Below are 22,514 nucleotides of genomic sequence, written 5' to 3'. Positions count from 1 at the left end.
TAGGTTAAAACCCCGCTTGTAGAGTTGGTCATTAATGATCAAGTAACAGGTAGCCTTTTATCGAATTTGCTTAGCTTGGATTTTGTCATTTGGAAGGGTGCCATGAGTAAGGAATCTATAAATCGGGTAATCCAACTATCCCCCTGTTGTAAGTTGCATACTTCGCAACCATGGTGCTTGGTGCTGCCAACAATTTAACTTGAATTTTTCTCCCAATATTGTCTTCCACCGCTGAGGCGAGGTGAGCTAAAGCATCTGCATGACTGTTTGCCGCTCAAGGAATTTGGGTGATCTGGTAGTGGAAGTGCTTGAGCAACAATTGTGTTTGTGCCAAATATGCTGCCATAGAGCTATCATTAGCGTCAAAGTTATTGGTGACCTGGTTAAGAGTCACTGAAGATGTCAATTCGTTTAACCCCAAGGTATTTAGTCAAATGTAAGCCTGCTAGGAGGGCTTCATACTCGGCTTCATTGTTCGACGCCTTGAATTTGAAACGAAGAGCATACTTCATTGCCACTTTGTCAGGGGTCGTAAGGACTAGTCCTGCTCCACAACCCTGTTGGTTGGACGAGCCATCAACATATAGGCTCCATGCTGGGGCTGTTGGTTCTGGTTTCTGAGCTTCCGAGGGTAATGAAACCACTTCTTTAGGCGTAGAAACAATGTCAACAGGATATGTGAAGTCGACAATGAAGTCTGCCACTGCTTGGCCCTTCTCAGCTGGCTTTGGTTAGTAGGAAATGTCAAACTCACCCAATGCTATTGCCCATTTGATCATTCGCCCGGAAGTGTCAGGACTTTGGAGTATCTGTCGAAAAGGATGATTGGTAAGCACGATGATAGAGTGTGCTTGGAAGTAAGGGCGAAGTTTTTTAGCAGACATGACCAATGCTAAAGCCAATTTCTCAATGTTGGAGTATCGTGTCTCTGCATCTTGTAAGGCCCTACTAGCATAGTAGACAGGCCGTTCGACATTACCATCATTTCGAATGAGAACGGAACTTACTACTGAAGCCGATACCGACATATAGATAATGAGAGTGTCACCAACCTCAGGTTTGGAGAGTAGATGGGCTTTACTCATGTAGTCTTTGAGGTTCTTGAATGCCTCAGCACATTCATCAGTCCATGTAATATACTTCTTACTTCTCTTAAGTGCTTTGAAGAAAGAAGCACATCTGTCTGTGGCCTTAGAGATGAACCTAGTTAAGGCTGCCATCTTGCCAGTAAGGCTTTGGATGTCTTTTGAAGTTACCGGTTCCTTCATGTCGAGGATTGCTTTGATCTTCTCGGGATTAGCCTCAATGCCTCGTTGGCTTATCATGAAGCCTAAGAATTTGCCAGAGCCTATGCCGAAGGCACATTTGTTGGGGTTCAACCTCATTCGATACCTCTTCAGAATGATGAAAGTTTCAGATAAGTTGGTGATGTGTTGGTTAGCATGTTTGCTCTTGACTAGCATATCATCAACGTAAACTTCCATGCTCTTCCCAATCTGTTCGGCGAACATTAAATTGACCAGTCTCTGATAAGTCGCTCCTGCATTCTTTAGGCCGAATGGCATGACTTTATAGCAATATAGTTCCTTGTCAGTAGTGAAGGCTGTATGTTCTTGGTTCGAAGGGTTCATAAGGATTTGGTTGTATCATGAGTAAGCATCCATGAAGCTCAGGAGTTCACACCCTGCTGTAGAGTCTATAAGTTTGTCTATGAGAGGAAGAGGAAAGCTATCATTCGGGCATCATTTGTTTAGGTTGGTGTAATCGACACACATTCTCCACAAGACCTTTTGGAGCAGGAGACTTTCCTTGGTCCGATTCTTCTTAACAAGGACAACATTTGCTACCCATATTGGATAATTGACTTCGCGGACGAAGCCTATGCCTTTGAGTTTTCAACTTCTGCCTTCATTGCCTCGTACCGTTCAACGTTATAGGATCTTCGCTTCTGTCTCACTGGCTTGGTCTTGGGGTCAATACTTAAGCGATGACAGATGATATCGGGAGAGATACCTGACATGTCCTCGTATGACCAGGCGAAGACCTCAGTGTTCTCTTGAAAAAAAGAGATCAATGTCAACCGAATGGGTGGTGACAAAGTGATGCCAATCTTCACCATGCGATCCGAATAATCTTTTGAGATAGAGACATTCTCCAACTCTTCAGCGGGTAGTGCTTACTGGGTGAAAGAGTCATCTCGAGGATTGTTGGGTTGACTGTTGCCACCGTGAAGATCCAAGTTGGCTTCGTCTGGGCTGGTCTTTATGACTTGGTCATGTATAGAAAAGGTTTCCTTAGGCACAGGCAGGTGCTGGTGCTTGACCGAAGTGTTGTAACATGATCGTGCACTAAGTTGATCTCCTCTGATGTAACCATTGCCATAGGGGTTGGAAATTTCATCAACAACATATGTGTGGATACCATGGCCTAAAGATCATTGATGCATGTGCGTCCCAAGATGACATTGTATGCCATTGGGCAATCAACCACCAAGAAGTTAGTGGTAATGGTAGCTGTATAAGGGCCTATACCAATGGTGAAAGGTAAGTGTATGCTCCCCAAAGGTTGCACGATATCACCGTAGAAGCTTATCAGAGGGGAAATCGAGCGATCGAGCAAGTGTTCAGCTAAATTAAGTGCTCTGAAAGCTTCGGTGAACATGATATTGACCGAAGCCCCCGTCTACCAGGATTCGTCGTACTTCAAAGTTGGCTATGTGAGTTTCCACGATCAGTGGGTCGTTGTGAGGGTAGATGATACCTCTTTCTTCCTCAGGGTAGAAACATATTGGATCCCAGTTAGGCTTTTGATGTTTGCCTCCCCTGATATCTTCCATGTGAAACACTTGGTGGCCAGACCTTAAAACTCGTTCACTATTTTTCATGGGCCTGTTGGAAGATTTAGATTTGGGTGTGCCACCACTTATGGAATATATCACATTCACCTGGCATTGGTTACGGTTACCCCTTGGAGGGTGAAGGAGGAATTGATCAATTTTTCCTTCACATGCCAAAGCTTCAATATGATCACGAAGGGTGATACACTTCTCACCGTCATGGCCGTTATACTCGTGGTAGCAGCCAAGGTATAAAATATCGATGATATCGGAAATATCGGTACTCTAAAAATATGGAAATTTCGATGGAAATATCGGAATATTATCGATATCGATAAAAATTGAATAAAACCACGGAAATTGTAAGAAAAATTTGGAAATTTTTATTGAAACTTTACAAAATGTTTATTTAGTCAATTATCTATTAGTTTATCACAAAAAAATTGGAAGGAAATGCATTGCATGATAAATATAACTGATTTAAGTTGATTATTTAGCGAGCTGGCAAACATTGTGAGTGTAGAAAATATGTAGTAATTAATTAAAGAAGTTTAAACACACCATAATCATTTATATGTAATGAATTAGTACAATATTTTACACTTTATACATTGCATGGTAAGATACATGAGTGACTTAGCAAGGTCTAAAATATCAATAATATCGGAAATATCGGTAGTCCAAAAACATAGAAATTTCGATGGAAATATCGGGATATTATGGATATTTTAGACCATGGTAGCAGCAAAACGTGCCCGTGTTCTTCGTAGACTTGTAATCCAGGTGCCTCAGCTTTGGCTTCGGTATCAGGTGTGCTATGTTGGGGTAAATGGCCACGCATGTGGCGTTTAAAGGTGTGTATGCCTCATACCTCGGGGTAGGGGCTATCCTGACACGTGTCTGACCCACTATGTTGACTGCCTGGGGTCGGGGATTATCGTGGTGATACCTTTGGTTATCGCGGTAGTGTCCCTTACTCCTTTTACTAAAATGAGACTAGTGAGGATGAAATCTTTCCTTTTTCCTTGAGACTGATATGTCTGTTGACTTGGCAAAGTATTAAGTAAGGTAGGGGGAGGCACCGCTGCCGTTTGGAAGGTCGAGGTCTTCTCATTTGGTTGGATCTGGCTTCCACTCCTTACTTGCTAATAAGGGGTGGTTGTGGGGGGTTTCCCTTTATATGTCATTACCTCGGCGGAGGCATGGTTGTAAGCATGTGTCATCACCTCAGAGTAAGTCTTCCAAGTGTTGGCATTGATCATGTACTTGAAGAAACAATCACGTAGGCCTGCAGTGAAGGCCTTGAGGGTGGTCTTATCATCTGCCTCAGCGCAGCGAGAATACTCATGGCTGAAGCGATCGGTATACTCTCGTAATGACTTGTCCGGTTTGTGACGAATAGTGTACAAGTCATCTGTAGAATGCAAGCGATCGGTCTGGAAAATGTGTTGAGAAACAAACAGTTTCCTCAATTCCTCAAATAAGTCTATCATCTCAGGTGGAAGACGGTAATACCAGTTTAAAGCTCCGCTAGAGAGGGTGGAGGGGAGAAGAAGACATCGCTCTTCGTCAGTATGCATCCGGTATGCCATAGTGGACTCAAAGAGGTTAAGGTGTTCAATCGGGTCCTCATTTCCAGTATAGAGTTGCAAGCCAAGCTTCTGCTTTGTCTTTGCTTGGAGGGGTTGTCGAGGATCCTTCTTGTAAGAGGGCCAGGCCTAGGTTGGTTCCAATCAGGTATCTCAGCTTATCGTTCGGCCTTCAACTTGTTTACTTCCTTAAGAAGCTGTAGGACAAGAGGGTCTTGAGTGGACTCATGTACCACTGGAGCTTTCTTTCGTAAATCTCCATCTCCTCTTGAAAGTAGGAAGGTTTGATTAAGAGCATGTGATGTTTTCCTGGACTCACCGTACTGACTTTCAAGGTATGTCTGTCGAAACATCTCTGAGTCCCCTATACCTTCGTGTTTCTCTAGGACTTGTTGCCCCTTTCCCAAATTGGTAGCCGGCCTGGGACGTGGGAGGGACCGATTCTTTCAGAAACCCTTGGGTCATTGATCTTCGAGCTTATATGGAGGGGATTCTCTCGACGTTGCTTTAGGAAGTCTCGGCAGTCACGATAAACGGCTTTCGATCCTTCCAACCTTTTTGCAAGGAGGTGTCTTCCTCCACTTCTCCTGCTTCGGGTCGAAGCAACTGGGTTAAGAGAAGTCTCATGTTGATCAATGTTTTGATGATTAGCTCGCTCCTCATCAGGGATACCCATGTCGAAGGAAGGTGACCCTCCTTGTTGGGAAGCATCCAGATGATGGTTGATGTCCACAGGGGTAACGAGTTCGCGTGTTTGAGTACGTCTAATTTCGTGGAGCATCTCAAAGAGCTTCTCATACTGCTCCTGGAAGACCTCATTCTTCATTGCTATCTTGTTGTTTTGAGATTCTAGCTCATCGACTTTAGCTTGAAGAGCAATCTTTTTTCCTTCCTTCTTTCGTTGCTTCGCACTAGGTGCAAGATGGGTGTCATTCTGTGTGTTGTGGCTTCCTTCGCTCCCCATGTTGGAGAGGGATGCATGGTCAAAAGAGAGTGTATGAATGGTGGAAACCAGCTTAACAAAGCTGAAGAGAGTGAGAATAAGTGTCGTTCCCACAGACGGCGCCAAATGTTGATGCACAAAATCAGTGAGGACTTTGGTACAACAGAAAGTGTTAAGTTTGTGACCTTCGCTAGATTGCTCTGGTCACTAGTGTGGATAAGTATGTAAATGGATAGAGACAGGGAAGCAAACACAAGATGTACGTGGTTCTCCCAGATCGGCTACGTCCATGGAGTAGAGGAGTTCTCATTAATTGTGAAGGGTTTACACAAGTACATAGGTTCAAGCTCTCCTTTAGTGAGTAGAAGTGAATGATTTAGTACAAATGACATTAGGAAATATTGTGAGAGAATGATCTCTTTTTATAGAAGAGAGGTTCTAGCTTTGTTATGACATTGACACGTGTCGGGTTGTGATTAGCTTCCGATGTTGATATGTGTCGCGCTATGATTGGCTTCTGATGTCGACACTTGTCGCGCTGTGATTGGCCTCCTGGTTGGAGGGAAACTCTTCTGGGTCCTTGACGGTATAACGTTGACCGGTGCTCAGTAGTTTCAGAATTGGTCAAGTATGGTACAAACAACATAATTTATGGAGATTTCTTTACTTTCATGTACTTCTGTCTTTTCAAGGACAATGTGTCTCACCAATGACATTTTTTTTCTTTCTGAAAGTACATAATCATGAATTGTGGATTTGTCATTTGTTTTCTTTTCCTGAATGATTTCATAAGGATTCAGCTTTGCCTTTATCTTTCTCTTTTGAAGGGCTGAAACTTTTGAACCTGGGGGTCTACCACCCTTCATGCGTGCACTAGATGAATCATTCGCTGCCACTTTATTTTATCTAACAGGGACATCAATTCTTACGGGCGCATTTGCAGCTGGTATATGTGATTTTGTCACTTTCGTAGTATCATTAAATGCATATGGTTGTTAAAATTGAAGGAGAGAGGAAGAGAGTGAGAAAGAACATGGGAGTGAGGATAGAGGGGGAGAGGGAGAGAGGTTGTATTTTCTTTTTTTCTTTTTTATAATTAGAGATGATAAACCTACATGCAGGTGAGGTTAAAAAAAAAACAGCTTTGTTTTGTGAAATTACTTTACTGTCCTTAACTATTTTGTTGTGATATAAGATAAAGATGTCTTTTCACCATCTTTTAGTTGACAAAGAGGGTTTCATTAATGTGGTTTTAGATATACTAATTGTTTATTATATATATATACTAATTGTTTAGTCAATTTTTTTTTCATCCCAGTCTCATACCCAAAGTTATGTTTTTTTTCCATATTTATACTTTCGCTAGGTTAACCATTAGTAACTCCGTTAAAGTGTGATGTGGCTCTCATGTGAACGATGATTGTGTATCCACGTGGACAATTAAAAAAATTAGCAAAATAAAAAAAATAAAAATTTTCCTGTCATCTTCCGCCCGTAGGAAAGAAGTTTCATCCTACCCCTCCCTCTAGGGTTGGGTTCGGTTCGAAACGGTTCAGTTTTTTGCCAAAATTGAAACCGAACTGAAATTTCTGTTCGGTTTGGTGCTGTTCAAATTTTTTCAATTTTTTTCGGTTCAATTTTGGCCAGGTTCGGTTTTTTTTTTTAAATGAATAAAAATAGAAATTTAAAATTTTAACATCTCCAACACAATCATAACATAAGCATTCCTACACAATGAAAATAAATATTTAAAGTTCAACTAGAATCATCAATCAAATCTTCCAAAGTCCAAACTTAAAAAAAAAAAACATCAAAGTTTAAGTCTTCAAAAAGTCCAAATTTAAAATAAACATTACACTTCAAGTCTTCCACACCTAAAATAAACATAACAAAGTCCAAATTTTACAGAAATATTCCACTTAACTAAAATCATAAACTCAAATAAACCTTCAATATTTCATGTCTTCCACGCACTTCTTCTCTTCAACTCCTCAAGCTCAACGCTTAGGTGGGGAAGTCGTACATTGTACATGTATTTAAGTTTGTAAAATTCACAAGTCAAGAACTGAAGCATGGTGAATACAGATAAACCATTTACCATCAATTTTCTCAAACACATTTGTTGCAAATTGTCCACCCAGTTAATTAGCATACATGTACAATGCAACCGTCTATATATGTACAATGTATAACCGTCTATATATGTACAATGTATAGAGCTCTACTTCATTAGTGGGGTATCAGCCTAAACTTGACTTATTTATAGAAACTAATTAGTCGACAATTAACTGTCTAGGTTTCTAATTAGGGAGTGATCCATTGCCCCTTTGTTCTAGCTCTCCCAGTGGTAGTACGCTCAAACATGACAAACAGATACTAGTTTGCTAGCAAGATTAAAATCCAGTTGCCCAGTTCTAGTTCTCTCATTGCCCAGTTGTTCTAGCTCACCCAGTTGTTCTTTAGCCTACTATTTTTTAATTTGCTAGCAAGATTAAAATCCAGAAAATAGAAAAACAATCACATTGAATTTGAAAGGCAGATTTGGAGTCACAAAGTCCTATACTTCTAACCATAATTCAAAAAGTGAGTGGTAACGACAGAAAGAAACCCAGAATCAGTCACACTGAAAATGAGCACACCGTGTGAAATTCACAAGTAAATCAAATACCATCTGGAAGAATCGGTAAGCAGAAGCCCATAGTAAGCAGAAACCCAGATACATGTGTTTTCATAGATCTCAGTCACTTCATAACACTAATAAATCCAAGAGTAAGTAGTAAATGCAAAGTATGAAATGAATCATTCTCTCATCAGAACCAATTTCAATAGATAAATAGAACAGAAAATTAAACACAAAGAAATGAGATTATGAGACTAACCTTTTGCAGTCGAGACTCGAAACAGAAAGAAGAAGCTCACGATGAGATGAAAGATTGATAGCGAGGGCGAGGTGTGAGAGATTGAGAGTGAGAAGGGTCAAGTCGTCGCGGACTGGCGGGTCGCCTGGATTCAAGATCGAGAAAGACATAGAGTTTGAGAGAGACAGATAGTGATTGAAGTTGAAGACCGAGAGAGAGAAATGAGGCTAACCTTTTGCTGTCGAGACTCAAAACGACAAGAAAAAGCTGACGGCGAGGGCGAGGTGTGAGAGATTGAGAGTGAGAAGGGTCACGTCGTCGCGGGTCGCCTGAGAAATGGAAAGAGACAGAGCGATTGAAGTTGAAGACTGAGCGAGAGAGAGAGAGAGAGAAAGATAGGAGGCTCAGGCTACACGAGAGGGTTATTGGGTTAAGGTTCATAAAGGGAGTCTAGAGGCAGGGAACGAGAGAGAGAAGAGGGGAATGAAAAATAGAAAAGTGTGGCAGCGACTAGGGGTGGGTTCAAAAAACTGAAAACCGAAAAAACCGAAAACCAAACTAAACCGAAACTGAAAAAACTGAACCGAACGAAAAAATCGAACCGAATTGAAAAAATCGAATCGAACCAAATTCTTTTGGTTCGGTTCGGTTTTAGTGATCTAGAAACCGAACCAAACCGAACCGAACCGAATTAATTAAATTAATTTTTTTATTTAATTATTTGTTTTAGGTATTATTTTCTAAACCCAATTTGTAAGTTAAAATGTGCTAAACCCAATGTGTTGCCAAACTTTAAGCTCAAAATATTAAAAAAAGGCCTATAAAAACTTTAAACCCTAATCTATTATTTTTCCCTCATATAAGGTTCCGGAACCAAACCTCAGCCTGAAGTACCTACATCCATCTCCATAGCACTATCTACTTCTGCCCCAGCTTTCTTTTCCTAATCTACTTTCATATAACATGTAACAGAATCCATAAACATTTATTTCGGGTAGATTACTTGCGTAATTTGTGATGGAAAAGAATCCAACACACACTAAATAAATCCACCCACGCATTACTTTTACTAATCAAGTTGTCAACATGCAGTTACAAGCAAACCGCCCTGATCTTTGAACAACATCATACAATTTAACTTTTCTAAGTCATTTGTACGATTTTTGTGTTGTGAGGTTGTTAGTTTGGACTTTGGAAAACTTGATTGATGATTTTAGTTCAACTTTAAATGTTTATTTTCATTGTCTTTGATTCTAGTTAGAATGCTTATGTTATGATTGTGTTGGAGATGTTAAAATTTAAAATTTCAATGTTTTTCATTTTTTGAAAAAAAAAAAAAAAAAAAAACCAAAACCGAACCGAAAAAAATCGAAAAAAAATGAACCAAACCGAAATTTCGATTTGGTTTCAGTTTTGGCAAAAAACCAAACCGATTTGAACCGAACCCACCCCTAGCTGCTACTACTAGTGGCTAGGGTTAAAGGGTTTTGTTGATTTCTCATAATTTGATTGATGATTTTAGTTCAACTTTAAATGTTTATTTTCATTGTCTTTGATTCTAGTTAGAATGTTTATGTTATGATTGTGTTGGAGATGTTAAAATTTAAAATTTCAATGTTTTTCATTTTTTGAAAAAAAAAAAAAAAAAAAAACCAAAACCGAACAAAAAAAAATCGAAAAAAAATGAACCGAACCGAAATTTCGATTTGGTTTCAGTTTTGGCAAAAAACCAAACCGATTTGAACCGAACCCACCCCTAGCTGCTACTACTAGTGGCTAGGGTTAAAGGGCTTTGTTGATTTCTCATAAAAATTAAAAAAATTCTAAAAAATCCTGGAGGCATGAGGGTTCAAACCCATGCCCTCCAACTTGAAAAGTTTCATTGAAACCAACTTGACAACAGGTTCAATTTTGTTATGATTGTATAACTAAACTATTTATAAAGTTTGAAAAAACATAATTAAATATATATATCGGTTCGGTTCAGTTTTCGAACCTCAAAAACTGAAACTGAACTGGCCAGATTTGATTTCGTTCGGTTTGATAGTTTCGGTTCCATTTTTTTCCTCCTCAATCCGGTTCGGTTGTCGTTTTTTTTCGGTTTTCGATTTTTTGAACCCACCCCTACCTCTCTTTCATCCTCTTCATCTTGCCTCCACGTTTTCGACTTCGATTTCAACAAATGGCTCAGATTCGCTCTCAATTTCCTCCCCTTCCACTCCCCGCACCCCGTTGCCTCCTCCCCCAGCTTTAACCAATGGCTCAAATCAAATCTGCTTGATTTGGTCGCACAGCGACCTCAACCCAACGAAGCACACCAACCTCGTCTCCTCGAGCTTGTTCTGGATGGAGATGTAGATATTTGATTCAGTTGGAATAACATTCGACCCGAGTTGACTTGATGATGGAGTCGTTCTTGTATCTGAGACTTGACCCAGATATGAAGTGTTGAGTCAATTCGGCAATTCAATCACTATTGGAGCTTTTGAACTTGAGATCGCCGGAGAACACGAAGTCTTGAGGTTGCCGGAAAGTACGAGGACGATGCCAGAGGACACGCTGCAGTGATGATGACGACGTTAAAGAAAACAAGACGACGCCCAAAAAGCAAGAGAGAGAGAGGAGAGAAAGAGAGAGATGTTGGACGAGGCGACGAAACACACCAGCCTCCTCGCAGAGATTTCAGTTCAAAAATCCTGAACACCCAAACGTCAACAACATGCAACAGATTCAAGTGTTTACGGTGACGACTAAGTAATATGCTTATGAAACTCCATATGTTCTTCGACGAATCTGAAGAGTGAGGGTGCGGTGGCTGAGTTGAGGGACTGGGTTTCTGGGTTGATAAAACATTTTTGTTTCTGTTTGGTTACAGGTTTCTGGGTTGAGCATGATGATGGTTGGTTAAGTTTTTTTAAGTATTTTGAAGAAAATTAATTATTGCTATTAAATATTTCTAAATGAATTTTTAGATTTTTGGCATTATTAAATAAGGGTTTTTTTAATTAACACCCCACAATTTGATCAAAACACCCCACAATCAAAATTTTCTTCTATAATTCCTAATTTACACTTCATTTAAACCTGCATAAAATAAAACTTCCCAGTCCATCACCATTGTTCAGATCCTCACCTTTTATTTATATTGTTTGCATTTTCTCAACATCATTATAATCATCTTTGTACTTATTTTTGTTCTTTTTCTTTTGTATGATATTCATATCAATTTTTGATTTGAGAACTACACCAAATCCAACTAGGAATTCCCAAACAAGGATATGAATATTATCCAGAAGAAAAGGTACAAAATAAGAACAAAACCTTAATGCAGTAGTGTGAAACCTGGATAATAGGATATGATTTTAGTTTCAAGATCATTATCAAAAGCAATTAGCTAGGAATGAACTCCTAATACAATTTCTAGAAACCTGCAGAAAAAGCTCCTTAGAAAACAGGGTACATGCAATGCTCTTATTGCCTCTCCAAAGGTTCAGATGATTCGAAGGACACAATGGATTCACCGGCCATGGTGCTGTGATAGGGTGGTTGGTTGTGAGATTTTTTTTTTATTTATTATTTTTGGAATGTGGCGTGGATTTAACAAAAAGAAGGGTAGAATTGGAATTATTGAGAAAAAAAATTAATTGTGGGGTGTATTCAACAAATTATAGGGTGTTAATAGAACAACCCTTAAATAATTGAGCCTTAGTTTATTTTTATTTTTTTTAATGTCCGCGTGGAGCTACAATAACACATGGATGCACAATTAACGTCCATGTGAGAGTCACGTCATGCTTTAGTGAAGTTGCTAACGGTCAACTTAACAGAAGTTGAATCTGAGAAAAAAAGGTAACTTGAGGTATGAGACTGGGATGAAAAATACTTGATGTATAAAAGTTTGGAAACAACGATACTGTCACATCCCGGGCTCGACTCCACCGTAGCACGATATTGTTTGCTTTGGGCCCCGACCACGCCCTCATGGTTTTGTTTCTGGGAACTCACACGAGAACTTCCCAGTGGGTCACCCATCATGGGATTGCTCTCGCGCGCTACTCGCTTAACTTCAGAGTTTCAATGGAACTCGAAGCCAATAAGCTCCCAAAAGGCCTCGTGCTAGGTAGGGATGAGAATATACATATAAGAATCACTTCCCTGGACGATGTGGGATCTTATTATCCACCCTCCTTAGAGGCCCGATGTCCTCGTCGGCACACTTCCGGCCAGAGATTGGCTCTGTTACCAATTTGTCACATCCCGACCCGAGCCCCCACCACATCCCGGGCTCGACTCCATCGTAGCACGATATTGTCCGTTTTGGGCCTCGACCACGCCCTCACGGTTTTGTTTATGGGAACTCACACGAGAACTTCCCAATGGGTCATCCATCATGGGATTGCTCTCGCGCGAACTCGCTTAACTTCGGAGTTCCGATGGAACTCGAAGCCAGTGAGCTCCCAAAATGCCTTGTGCTAGGTAGGGATGAGAATATACATATAAGGATCACTCCCCTGTGTGATGTGGGATCTTACAATACTTTCAGGGTAGTAAAGTAAGAATTACTCTATTTAAATTGAGAATGTCATTGTGACAATATCTTATGGGAACTTTATATACAAATTGTTCGATTTTGATTGAAGTCAAGTAATTTCTTTTGGGAACTTTAACGAAAAGCTTTCAGTACTATTCACTTTAACGAAAAACCATATTTTTACACTAAAAAGTCAATTATGGTACTATTCACTTTATCCTTTATTTTGTCCTTATAGTTAAAACTCAAAGTTTTCATGCAATTTTTATTAGTTTTCCTATTAGTTTTTTATTGGTGAACAACACAGATGTTCTTCATAGAAAAATCAACTGGTAAAAATGCTACATGTTAAATGCAAGGGATCTTTCAATTACATGCGGACCTTTTCTTTGTCCGAGTGTGAGGATGTGTATGATTTAAATTTTAATTAATTTAAATCAATTGAATTATTTGATTTAAATTTAGATTAATTAAAGATAATCCTTTAATTAATTTTTCGCCAAATGTTAACCCGTGTCACTCTTGATGACTTGTTCGGTTTTAATGAGTCACGTGTCATGTGTGTAACTTGTGAGGCCTATGGTGTGTGCCACGTGAGCCCTAGTATCCCAAAACTTTAATTTGGGGGTGCGTATTTATTTCACCGGTGCCTACAAGAGCATTTGAACTTGGACTGTATTGGATTGACGTTGAAGATGCAACCTACTGATTCAATTGATTCTTCACAATCCTCTGTCAATAATCGGATTGCTAAATATTAAGAGTTACAAATGAAAGATAATATTGTTTTGATGTAATCTAACGTTGAATAACCGTTAATTGTAAACTTAGAGAGAGAGAGAGAGGGAAAAAAAAAACGATAAACAAATTGATACCAAATAAGAGCATATTGAATCTCAAGGGTCGATCCCATTTGGATACTATATTAACTAATCAAAGAAATAATAAAAATCAATTACAAACTATTATTCTTATTCATCAACACAAAGTAAAAAAGAAGGCTACAAAAGTTATCCTAACATGAAAATAAACCAAAGTACTACTTAGTGGGAAGAGATCCTCTCCGGATCTCCCCCATCACGTCCACCAAATCCAGTTATTCGGACCCTTGAAATTTGATCCAACGGTTAAAGTTATTATAACTTTTAAAAGAGTCTCTGCTTTTAGTCATTGAATCAAATTTAAAATGTCCGGATCACTGAGTTTGGTGGATTTGGTGGGAGAGATCCGGAGAAGATCTCTTCCCCTACTTAGTTATTGTGTTTAGCTTTTTTGGGAACTCCAGGCGACCTACCCGGAACTGGTACGCCTACTTTCTTTGCATGAATAATCTTCATTTGCATACGCAACCTACTGAACATCTTCTCTACATCATCTGCAATGACAAGATCAGGAACTTCATCATTAATTAGTTACCAAACATTTATGTGTTAAACGATAATTTAATATACACATATGAGAGAGAGAGAGAGAGAGAGAGAGAGAGAGAGAGAGAGAGAGAGAGAGAGAGTAACTGTGCTTTGGATGTTCAGAAACATTGGCAAAGACTATTTTGGATGAGAACAATAGCAATAAAAGGATGGGAATCACGTAAACAACGCTGGCTTTGTCAACCATTTTATCAGATCGAGATATAAGTTTTGGCTCCTTAGTTCTCTAACTACTTATATGTAATGCGATCTCTAAGATGCGTTAGAACTAGTATTGCATGCTAAGTCAAGGTTTTGCCCATTAATTATTATTTTATGAGAGTCTTCCATTGTTCCATAAAATATAGATTATGCCATGAGAAATTTCTTATATGTGATTGATCCCAGTCCATCTCAAATTTATGACTTGTACCAAAAAGCTCGAGATGATACTATTATACTTATCAAATGATATAATTTTTTTTTTCTTTATTTAACAAAGTTTGGAGATAGGTTACAGACGAGTCTTTTTATCGAAGAGTTAGGCATTTCTAATCTCTCTGAGCGGAAAGAAAGTAGTATACTTGTAATTGATTTTAGAGTCTTAGTTATTTACATCCGTCTTATGCAGGTTTAGAGAGTAAGACTCCTACTATTGTAGTCAGACGACCAAGCTTTATACATAGTTCGACTTGATTAATCTATTATAATTCCTTCATTAAACAAAGAAGATGCAAAGTTGGACCGTTAACCAAAAGAAGATTAGTTTTTGTGTAAACAAGGTGTGTGTTAGGTGTTGAAGGCAATTGGTACGGTATATTTACATTTTTCTTCCCTAGATAATGATTTATTTGGTATCGATGGTAATGTCATGCACCTAAATGATAATGATAATTACTGTAAAAATGATAAGACTTTGTTGTTTTCTTGTTGTTTTATTTTCATCTTTCTTACTATATCTTTTCATCAGCTTTTTGCTACACAATGAGATAAACAAATAAAACAAAACATGCGTGTGAGGGCTGAAAAGCAAAAGGATATTTGCTTGCGGTCAGCTGGACTATAACCGCAGTTTTCTTTGACCGGAAGGCATGCAAGTCAAAAGTTTTCTTATAAATTATACTTTACCAAATCAAGTTTGGGATCGATTTCAATTTCTTATAATATCTTTAAAATATTTCAATTTCATACCTCAAGTACTATTTTATTTCAATATAATATATCTGTTACATTTTTCATCCATTGATTCGTTAAGAGCTGACGTGGCTGCCACATTTGTATCACGTGGCTGTCAAATATGTGTTACGTGGTAAAAAAAACTCAAAAATAACAAAAATAAAAAAAAACTCAAAATATGGAACCACCCCCGCAACCCTTCCCCACCCATCTGCTCCCTCCCGAGCCTCCCAACCACCTTTTTCTTCTCCACTCTCTTCACATCCCCTCCCATCCAAAAACCCACCCCATCCCACCTCCCCCGCAACCCCCCTCACTCCCTTTCTCCATTCTCTCATTCGCAACCCCACCCACCCTTCTCTCCTCTGCAACTCGCACCCATCTTCTTCCTCTCCTCTTCAACTTGCACTCACCTTTCTCCCCCATCCAAACCCTGCTCACCTATGTCCAACTTGACGATGCAACGCTCTCACTTTGTAGCTGAATCAGACTCCTCGTGGGTGTCCACTGAGTCAGACGCGTGGTGGAGCCTCGGATGCTCTTTTCCCTAACATAACTACGCATCGATAAACGCACAGCAATTCTGATTACGTCAATTCTTTCTCTCGCCTCATTTTCATGGTTAGCTCCGCCTCCTCCTTATTTACTCAACTCCTAATTTTGGCCTTCATTTATTTGTTTAAAGATTGCATATTGTTAAGTCAGAGAAGAGGTACTTTTCCAATTGGGGATTATTTCCAATTGATTGATGCTGTATTAATTTAGAATTTGCCCAATTGGGGTTTGAGAATTTTGGTTTTTATGGCTGTTTTGATGTCACATCCCGGCCCGAGGGGGACCACTTCTCGAGCCTGCTCCACCACCATAGCACGATATTATCCGCTTTGGGCCCCAACCACGCCCTCACGGTTTTGTTTCTGGGAACTCACATGTAACTTCCCAGTGGGTCACCCATCATGGGAGTGCTCTGGCCACCTCCTCGCTTAACTTCAGAGTTCCGACGAAACCCGAAGCCAGTGAGCTCCCAAAATGCCTCGTGCTAGGTAGGGATGGGAATATACATTTAAGAATCACTCCCCTGGGCGATGTGGGATGTTACAAGTGTGATAGATTGTAATGATCTTTCTTTTTGTAAATCTTGAATTAGATTGTGTTCTGTGCACTTTAGACAATTCCTTAAACTTTGTTACTTACTCTTAAATTTTGAGGTTATCCATGAATATTTTCTCCTAATCATTTCTATTGTAACCAATTAATGGCTTTCGTCACCCTGGGGTGTCGGCTGGCACGTGTCTATCCTGGTATTCGAGGAATATCAGGATCGGGGCGTGTCAGATTGGTATCAGAGCGTGGTTAGGATTTCTTTCCACCAATTTGGTAAATTTCAATCTTTCTAAATCTTGTTGTCTTTGTCAGAATCATGGCTAATCCTGATGGGAATGTGCCTTGACGACCTCGTACTTCTATAATGGGGTGAATCCAGCAGTTTACTAATGCTTTAATGAATGCTCTTCCGGGTCATAGACCGAATCAGACGTATTTAGAAATTGCTAGAAGTCATGGAGTTACTGAGTTAAGATCTGTGGGGAATGGTGAGGAGGCTGAGCAGTGGTTAGAGAAAATGGAGGATACTTTAGAGGCTATGAAATGTCAGTTAAATGAGTGGGCGAGTACTGCAGGTTTCTTTATTCAGGGTGATGCTAGGAGTTGGTGGAAATCAACGAAGGTATCTCGTCCACTTGGTTCTTGGATGACTTGGGCTACCTTCAGGAAACGTTTTATTGCTTATTTTCTAAGCCCCAACTACAGATTGAAAAAAAGGCAGGAGTATTTAGAGTTCCGACAGGGTGACCTCAGCATCACAGAATTTGACAGTACTTTCAGGCGTTTGGCTAGACATCATGATGGGACTTATGATAATTCGCAGGCACAGATGGATCAGGCGATAATTGCACTGAACCAGGAGTATCGTACATTGGTAGTTGCTTAGAGACCCAGAACTTATGAGGATGTAATCGACATAAGTCTGAGTATAGAACAGTCTAAGTGGGATACGGAGATGCAGGATCAACCTCAAACTTAGATCCAGCCCTAGAGATAGAATAGACAACGGAGTCAAAATCAGAGGAATTGAAATTTCCGGTCGCGGAGTACCAAAGAATAAGGGGGCCCCTCCAGTTCTGTCGGTCCCAGACATTCTTTTTCCTTTAAACAATCAAGTTGGGGTTCAGGGTCTTCCAGTGAAGGCTCATGCAACGAGTCGGCGAGACGATCTTTCAGTCATTTCACTTCAGTTTATTCGGTTTGTAATCAGTATGGGTTACATTATCGAGGGAGTTGTGGGATGACCGTTGTAGTTTGTCATATGTGCGGTGGTTCCGGACATTTTGTTCGTGACTGTCCTTCAGCACCATTTGGTAATTTTACCTCTGGCCCGAACTACAGTAGATATCGGCCAGTTCAGAATGTTGGCGCCCGACAGAGCTATGATGGTAGTGGCAGTAGTAATCAGAGCTATGGTAGTAGTACTAATCAGAACTTCGGGGGTATCAGAGTTATGCAGTTGGATGGCAGAGGTAGCCAGAATTTTAGAGGAAGTGACAGCCGAAGTACTCAGTTTTCAACCCAGCAGCAGGCTGGAACATCTTCTGGTAGCAGTAATCAGATGAACCGAGCAGGGCGTAGTTCCAGAGGTCGTGGCGGTCGAAACAATAACGCTGGGTATCAGGTTCATGGGCGTATGAACGCCATGACTCAGCAGGAGGCTAAACAGGATCCTCGAGTTATCATCGGTACGTTACCTGTTTGTAATACTTAGGCTAGAGTTTTAATTGATCCGGGAGCTACGCAGTCTTTTGTTTCTTCATCTTTTGCTCGGGTTATGCCTTCTCAACCTCAACCACTAGGTTTTGATATGCTGATTCAAATGCCAAGTGGTGAATTGTTTTGTGCTCAGTGGCAATATCAGAATTGTCCAGTTATTGTGGAAGGGGAAAACTTAGAGGTTGATTTAATTCCTTTCAAACTGGCAAAGTTTGATGTTATTTTGAGAATGGATTGGCTATCTAAGCACCGACCGAATGTCACATGTTGGGAGAAAATTGTGACGTTCAATCGGCCAGGACTGCCAGCAGTTTCAATTATGGGTGAGCAACGTGTCCTCCCCAATAGTATTATTTCTGCCATTCAAGCAACAAGGTTGTTGAATAAGGGTTGTGTGGGGTTTTTAGCCCACGTAGTCGTGAAAGATGAATCTTCTTTGCGTCCAGAAGATGTGCCTGTTGTAAGGAATTTCATCGATGATTTACCGGGGTTGCCACATACGAGGGAAATTGAGTTCACTATCGATTTACTCCCAGGTACCAATCCTATTTCCTTGGCACCTTATCAAATGGCGTCAGCGGAGTTAAGAGAATTGAAGATCCAACTCCAGGAATTGGTAAACAAAGGTTACATCCAGCCGACTAAATCCCCATGGGGAGCTCCTGTGCTTTTTGTTAGAAAGAATGATGGATCAATGAGACTCTGTGTCGATTATAGGCAACTAAATCAGGTGACAGTGAAGAATCATTACCCACTGCCTCGGATTGATGATTTGTTTGATCAATTGAAAGGTGCTCAGGTATTTTCCAAAATTGATCTTCGATCGAGTTACCATCAGTTGAGGATTCGCGAGGATGATGTCCCGAAAACTGCTTTCCGTACAAGGTATGGGCATTATGAATTTCGTGTCATGCCTTTCGGATTGACAAATGCACCTGCAAAATTTATGGATTTGATGAACAAAGTCTTTAGACCGTATCTGGATCGGTTTGTGATTGTGTTCATTGATGACATTCTAATTTATTCTAAAAGTGTGATTGAGCACAAGAAGCATTTAAGGCTAGTGCTGGAACGATTAAGAGATGACTAGCTTTATGCCAAGTTCAGTAAGTGCCAGTTTTGGTTAACTCAAGTTGGTTTTCTTGGGCACATGGTTTCTGCTGGAGGAATTAGCGTGGATCCCCAAAAGGTGTCAGCAGTGTCTAACTGGGAACAACCGAAGAGTGTTACTGAAGTAAGAAGTTTTCTAGGTTTGGCAGGGTATTATCGAAGATTTATTCAAAAAAATTATGCAATTGCTCTACCTCTTACTAAGCTGACTCGTAAAGGTGTTCAATTCGTGTGGGATGAAAATTGTGAACAAAGCTTTCAGGAGCTTAAATGATGCCTCACTCAGGCCCCTGTTCTCGCTCTTCCAGATGACAGTGGTGAATTTGAGGTGTATATTGATGCTTCTTTATCAGGTTTTGGGTGTGTACTGATGCAACATGGAAAAGTTATTGCCTACGCTTCCAGATAACTCAAAACCCATGAAAGAAATTATCCCACTCATGATTTGGAGTTAGGAGCAGTGATTTTCACTTTGAAGATTTGGATGCACTACCTTTATGGAGAGAAATGTCGTATTTTTTACGGATCATAAGAGTCTTAAGTATGTGTTCACCAAGAAGGAGCTGAATTTGAGACAGAGAAGGTGGATGTAACTTATCAGTGATTATGACTGTTTGATCGAGTACCATCATGGGCATGCTAATGTCGTGGCTGATGCTCTTAGTCGGAAACACAATGAGCAGCTTGCATCACTTCAAACTGTACACGTTCCATTACTATTTTCTCTTCGGGAAATTGGTGTTAATTTGGAACCAGGTGAGCACGGAGCTTGGCTAGCACATTTTCAGGTTAGACCTATTTTTGTTAACATGATCATAGAAGCTCAGGAACTTGATCCAGAATGCGACGAATTTAAGGCACAAGTGTTAAAGGGGAAGAATGATAAATTCATCATCCGTAAGGACGGAGCGTTATTGAAAGGGAACCGTTTGTTCGTGCCTAAAGATAATGAAGTTGTTAAGAAGAAAATTCTTGATGAGGCTCATACTTCAGCTTATGCTATGCATCCAGGGAGTACTAAATTGTATCGCACCATTTATCCTTTCTATTATTTGGAAATGATGAAGCGGGATGTAGCAGAGTATGTGAGCAGATGTTTAATCTGTTAGCAGGTTAAAGCAGATAGGCAGAGACCTGGGGGACTGATGCAGAATCTTCCGATACCAATTTGGAAATGGGAGGATATCACTATGGACTTTGTATATGGATTGCCTAGAACACCGTCAAGGTATGATGGTATTTGGGTAATTGTTGATCGACTTACCAAGATCGCTCATTTCTTACCAGTTCGACAGACCTACTCACTGGAGAAATTGGCGAAATTATTTGTTGATAATATTGTTCGTCTACATGATGTGCCCGTCTCCATTGTGTTAGACAGAGATCCTAGATTTACTTCGAGGTTATGGAAAGCCTTTAATGCCGCTATGGGTACTCAGTTACTGTTCAGCATTGCTTATCATCCATAAACTGATGGTCAGTCCGAGCGGACGATTCAGACTTTAGAGGACATGTTGAGAGTGTCTGTATTACAGTGGAAAGGTAGTTAGGATAACTATTTACCGTTGATGGAGTTTGCTTACAATAATATTTATCACTCGAGTATTGGTATAGCGCATTTTGAAGCCCTTTATGGGAAGGCGTGTAGGACGCCATTATGTTGGACAAAGGCAAGAGAAAGGCCGTTGGTAGGACTAGAGATTGTGGATACCACCAAAGCTAATATTCGATTGATTAAGGCGAATTTGAAAGTAGCACAAGACCGACAAAAAAGTATTGCAGATAAGCACTCCAAGGATTGTGAGTTTTCAGTGGGCGACTTTGTGTTCTTGAAATTATCTCCCTGGAAGGGTGTTGTTCGTTTTGGTAAGCGAGGAAAGCTGAGTCCTCGATTTGTTGGTCCTTACCAGATTATTGAGAGAATTGGTGCAGTTGCTTATAGGTTGGAGCTACCACCGGAGTTGTCTCAGATCCATAACGTTTTTCATGTTTCCATGCTTCAGAAATATGTACCAGATCCCTCTCATATCATCCAGATAGAACCATTGGAAGTAAATTCGGATGCTAGCTATATAGAAGAATTGGTGGCTATCATTGACAGACAGGATAAGGTGTTGCGGAACAAAGTTATTCATTTGGTAAAGGTACTATGGAGGAACAATGTAGTTGAAGAAGCTACTTGGGAGACAGAGGAATCAATGCAGAATCAATATCCTTTTCTTTTCATGTAACTTTGCAATTTTGAGGACAAATTATTTTAAGGGGGGTAGATTGTTACAACCACCCCCAATAATATGTATTTTATGTAACCTTACCCTAAACTGCCACGTGGCAGCCATCTAACCCCCTCTCATTTCTCTCTTTCTGTCACCCCCCGAGACCTCTCTCTTCTTCGTCTCTCTCCCATATCTCTCTCTCTCAGCTCTCCCGTATATCTCTCTCTCAACCTCCCGCCTCACTCTCTTCCTCTGGACACTGGGACCGTGTCACCACCAAGGGAGGCTCACAACGAGCCCAGGAATTCCTCCCTGTGAGTTCTACGGTACATGAGCAAAAGCTCCGACGAACTCCTCTTTTTCCGTTGGGTAAGTCACGAATCTCTCCTTCTCTCTCTTATCGTGATGCTTGGGTGTGTTTTATGAGCTAGATCCTTCCTTTTTTACGTAGGTTTTGCCTCGGAATCGAGTTGGGTTGAGCACACCCATTTTTCCGGCGAACCCTTGTGCTTCGAGGGGATTTCCGGTCACCTTCGACCGTGTCACGATTATTTGAAGGTAGAAATATCTTCCCCTCACCTTGTTCTTCATGTTCGTACTTAGATCGGAGTCTAGAACCTCCGTTTTCAGGTTACCGGAGCTGTAGCAGCTCCAGCCTTCTTCTTCCTCGGCAAACCAGGCCTCTCAGGCTGTTTAGAACCCCCCACAGGCCTTAAGCCCGTTGTGCCTTAGCCCAAAACCCTAGCCCGCATTATTTTTATTTTTAGTTATATTGTTTTAAAGACCCAAAGGGCCTTGGGCCGGTTTTTGTTAAAAGGCTCAAGCCCAACCTTTTATTTTGTGAGGCCTTGGGGCCTTTATGTGGGTGTGTGTGTGCTGTGAGGGCCGGCCTTTGTGCAGCCCGTGTGTGTGTGTGTGTGTGTGTTTAAGTGTATGTGTGCGTGTGTATATATGCATGCCGTGCATGTGTGTGTGCTTATGGTGTGTGTGTGTGTTTGGGCTTAAGCCTAAACCACCATTCTT

At 40.4% G+C, this 22,514-nt stretch overlaps 1 protein-coding gene and 1 long non-coding RNA gene across 2 annotated transcripts; one reads left to right on the top strand and one right to left on the bottom strand.

Moving 5' to 3' along the window:
- Window positions 1–13,646: 13,646 nt before the first annotated feature.
- Window positions 13,647–14,470, bottom strand: LOC114827317 (uncharacterized). The gene is made up of 2 exons (XR_003776490.2): window positions 14,272–14,470; window positions 13,647–14,132 (listed from the first exon to the last, which is right to left on the bottom strand). It is a non-coding gene; the product is annotated as an uncharacterized lncRNA (long non-coding RNA).
- Window positions 14,471–16,843: 2,373 nt separating this feature from the next.
- Window positions 16,844–19,255, top strand: LOC139188689 (uncharacterized). Its single transcript, XM_070806361.1, has 3 exons — window positions 16,844–17,320; window positions 17,657–18,134; window positions 18,249–19,255. Exons 1-3 carry the CDS (start codon window positions 16,844–16,846, stop codon window positions 19,253–19,255), a joined length of 1,962 nt encoding a protein of 653 aa, XP_070662462.1.
- The last annotated feature ends 3,259 nt before the right edge of the window (window positions 19,256–22,514 follow it).

The sequence above is a fragment of the Malus domestica genome, chromosome 10 (genome assembly GCF_042453785.1).
Source record: "Malus domestica chromosome 10, GDT2T_hap1".
In the NCBI taxonomy this organism is placed as follows: Eukaryota; Viridiplantae; Streptophyta; class Magnoliopsida; order Rosales; family Rosaceae; genus Malus; species Malus domestica.
The sequence above is the reverse complement of the archived record's forward strand: the minus strand, read 5'-3'. Positions and strand labels throughout refer to the sequence as shown.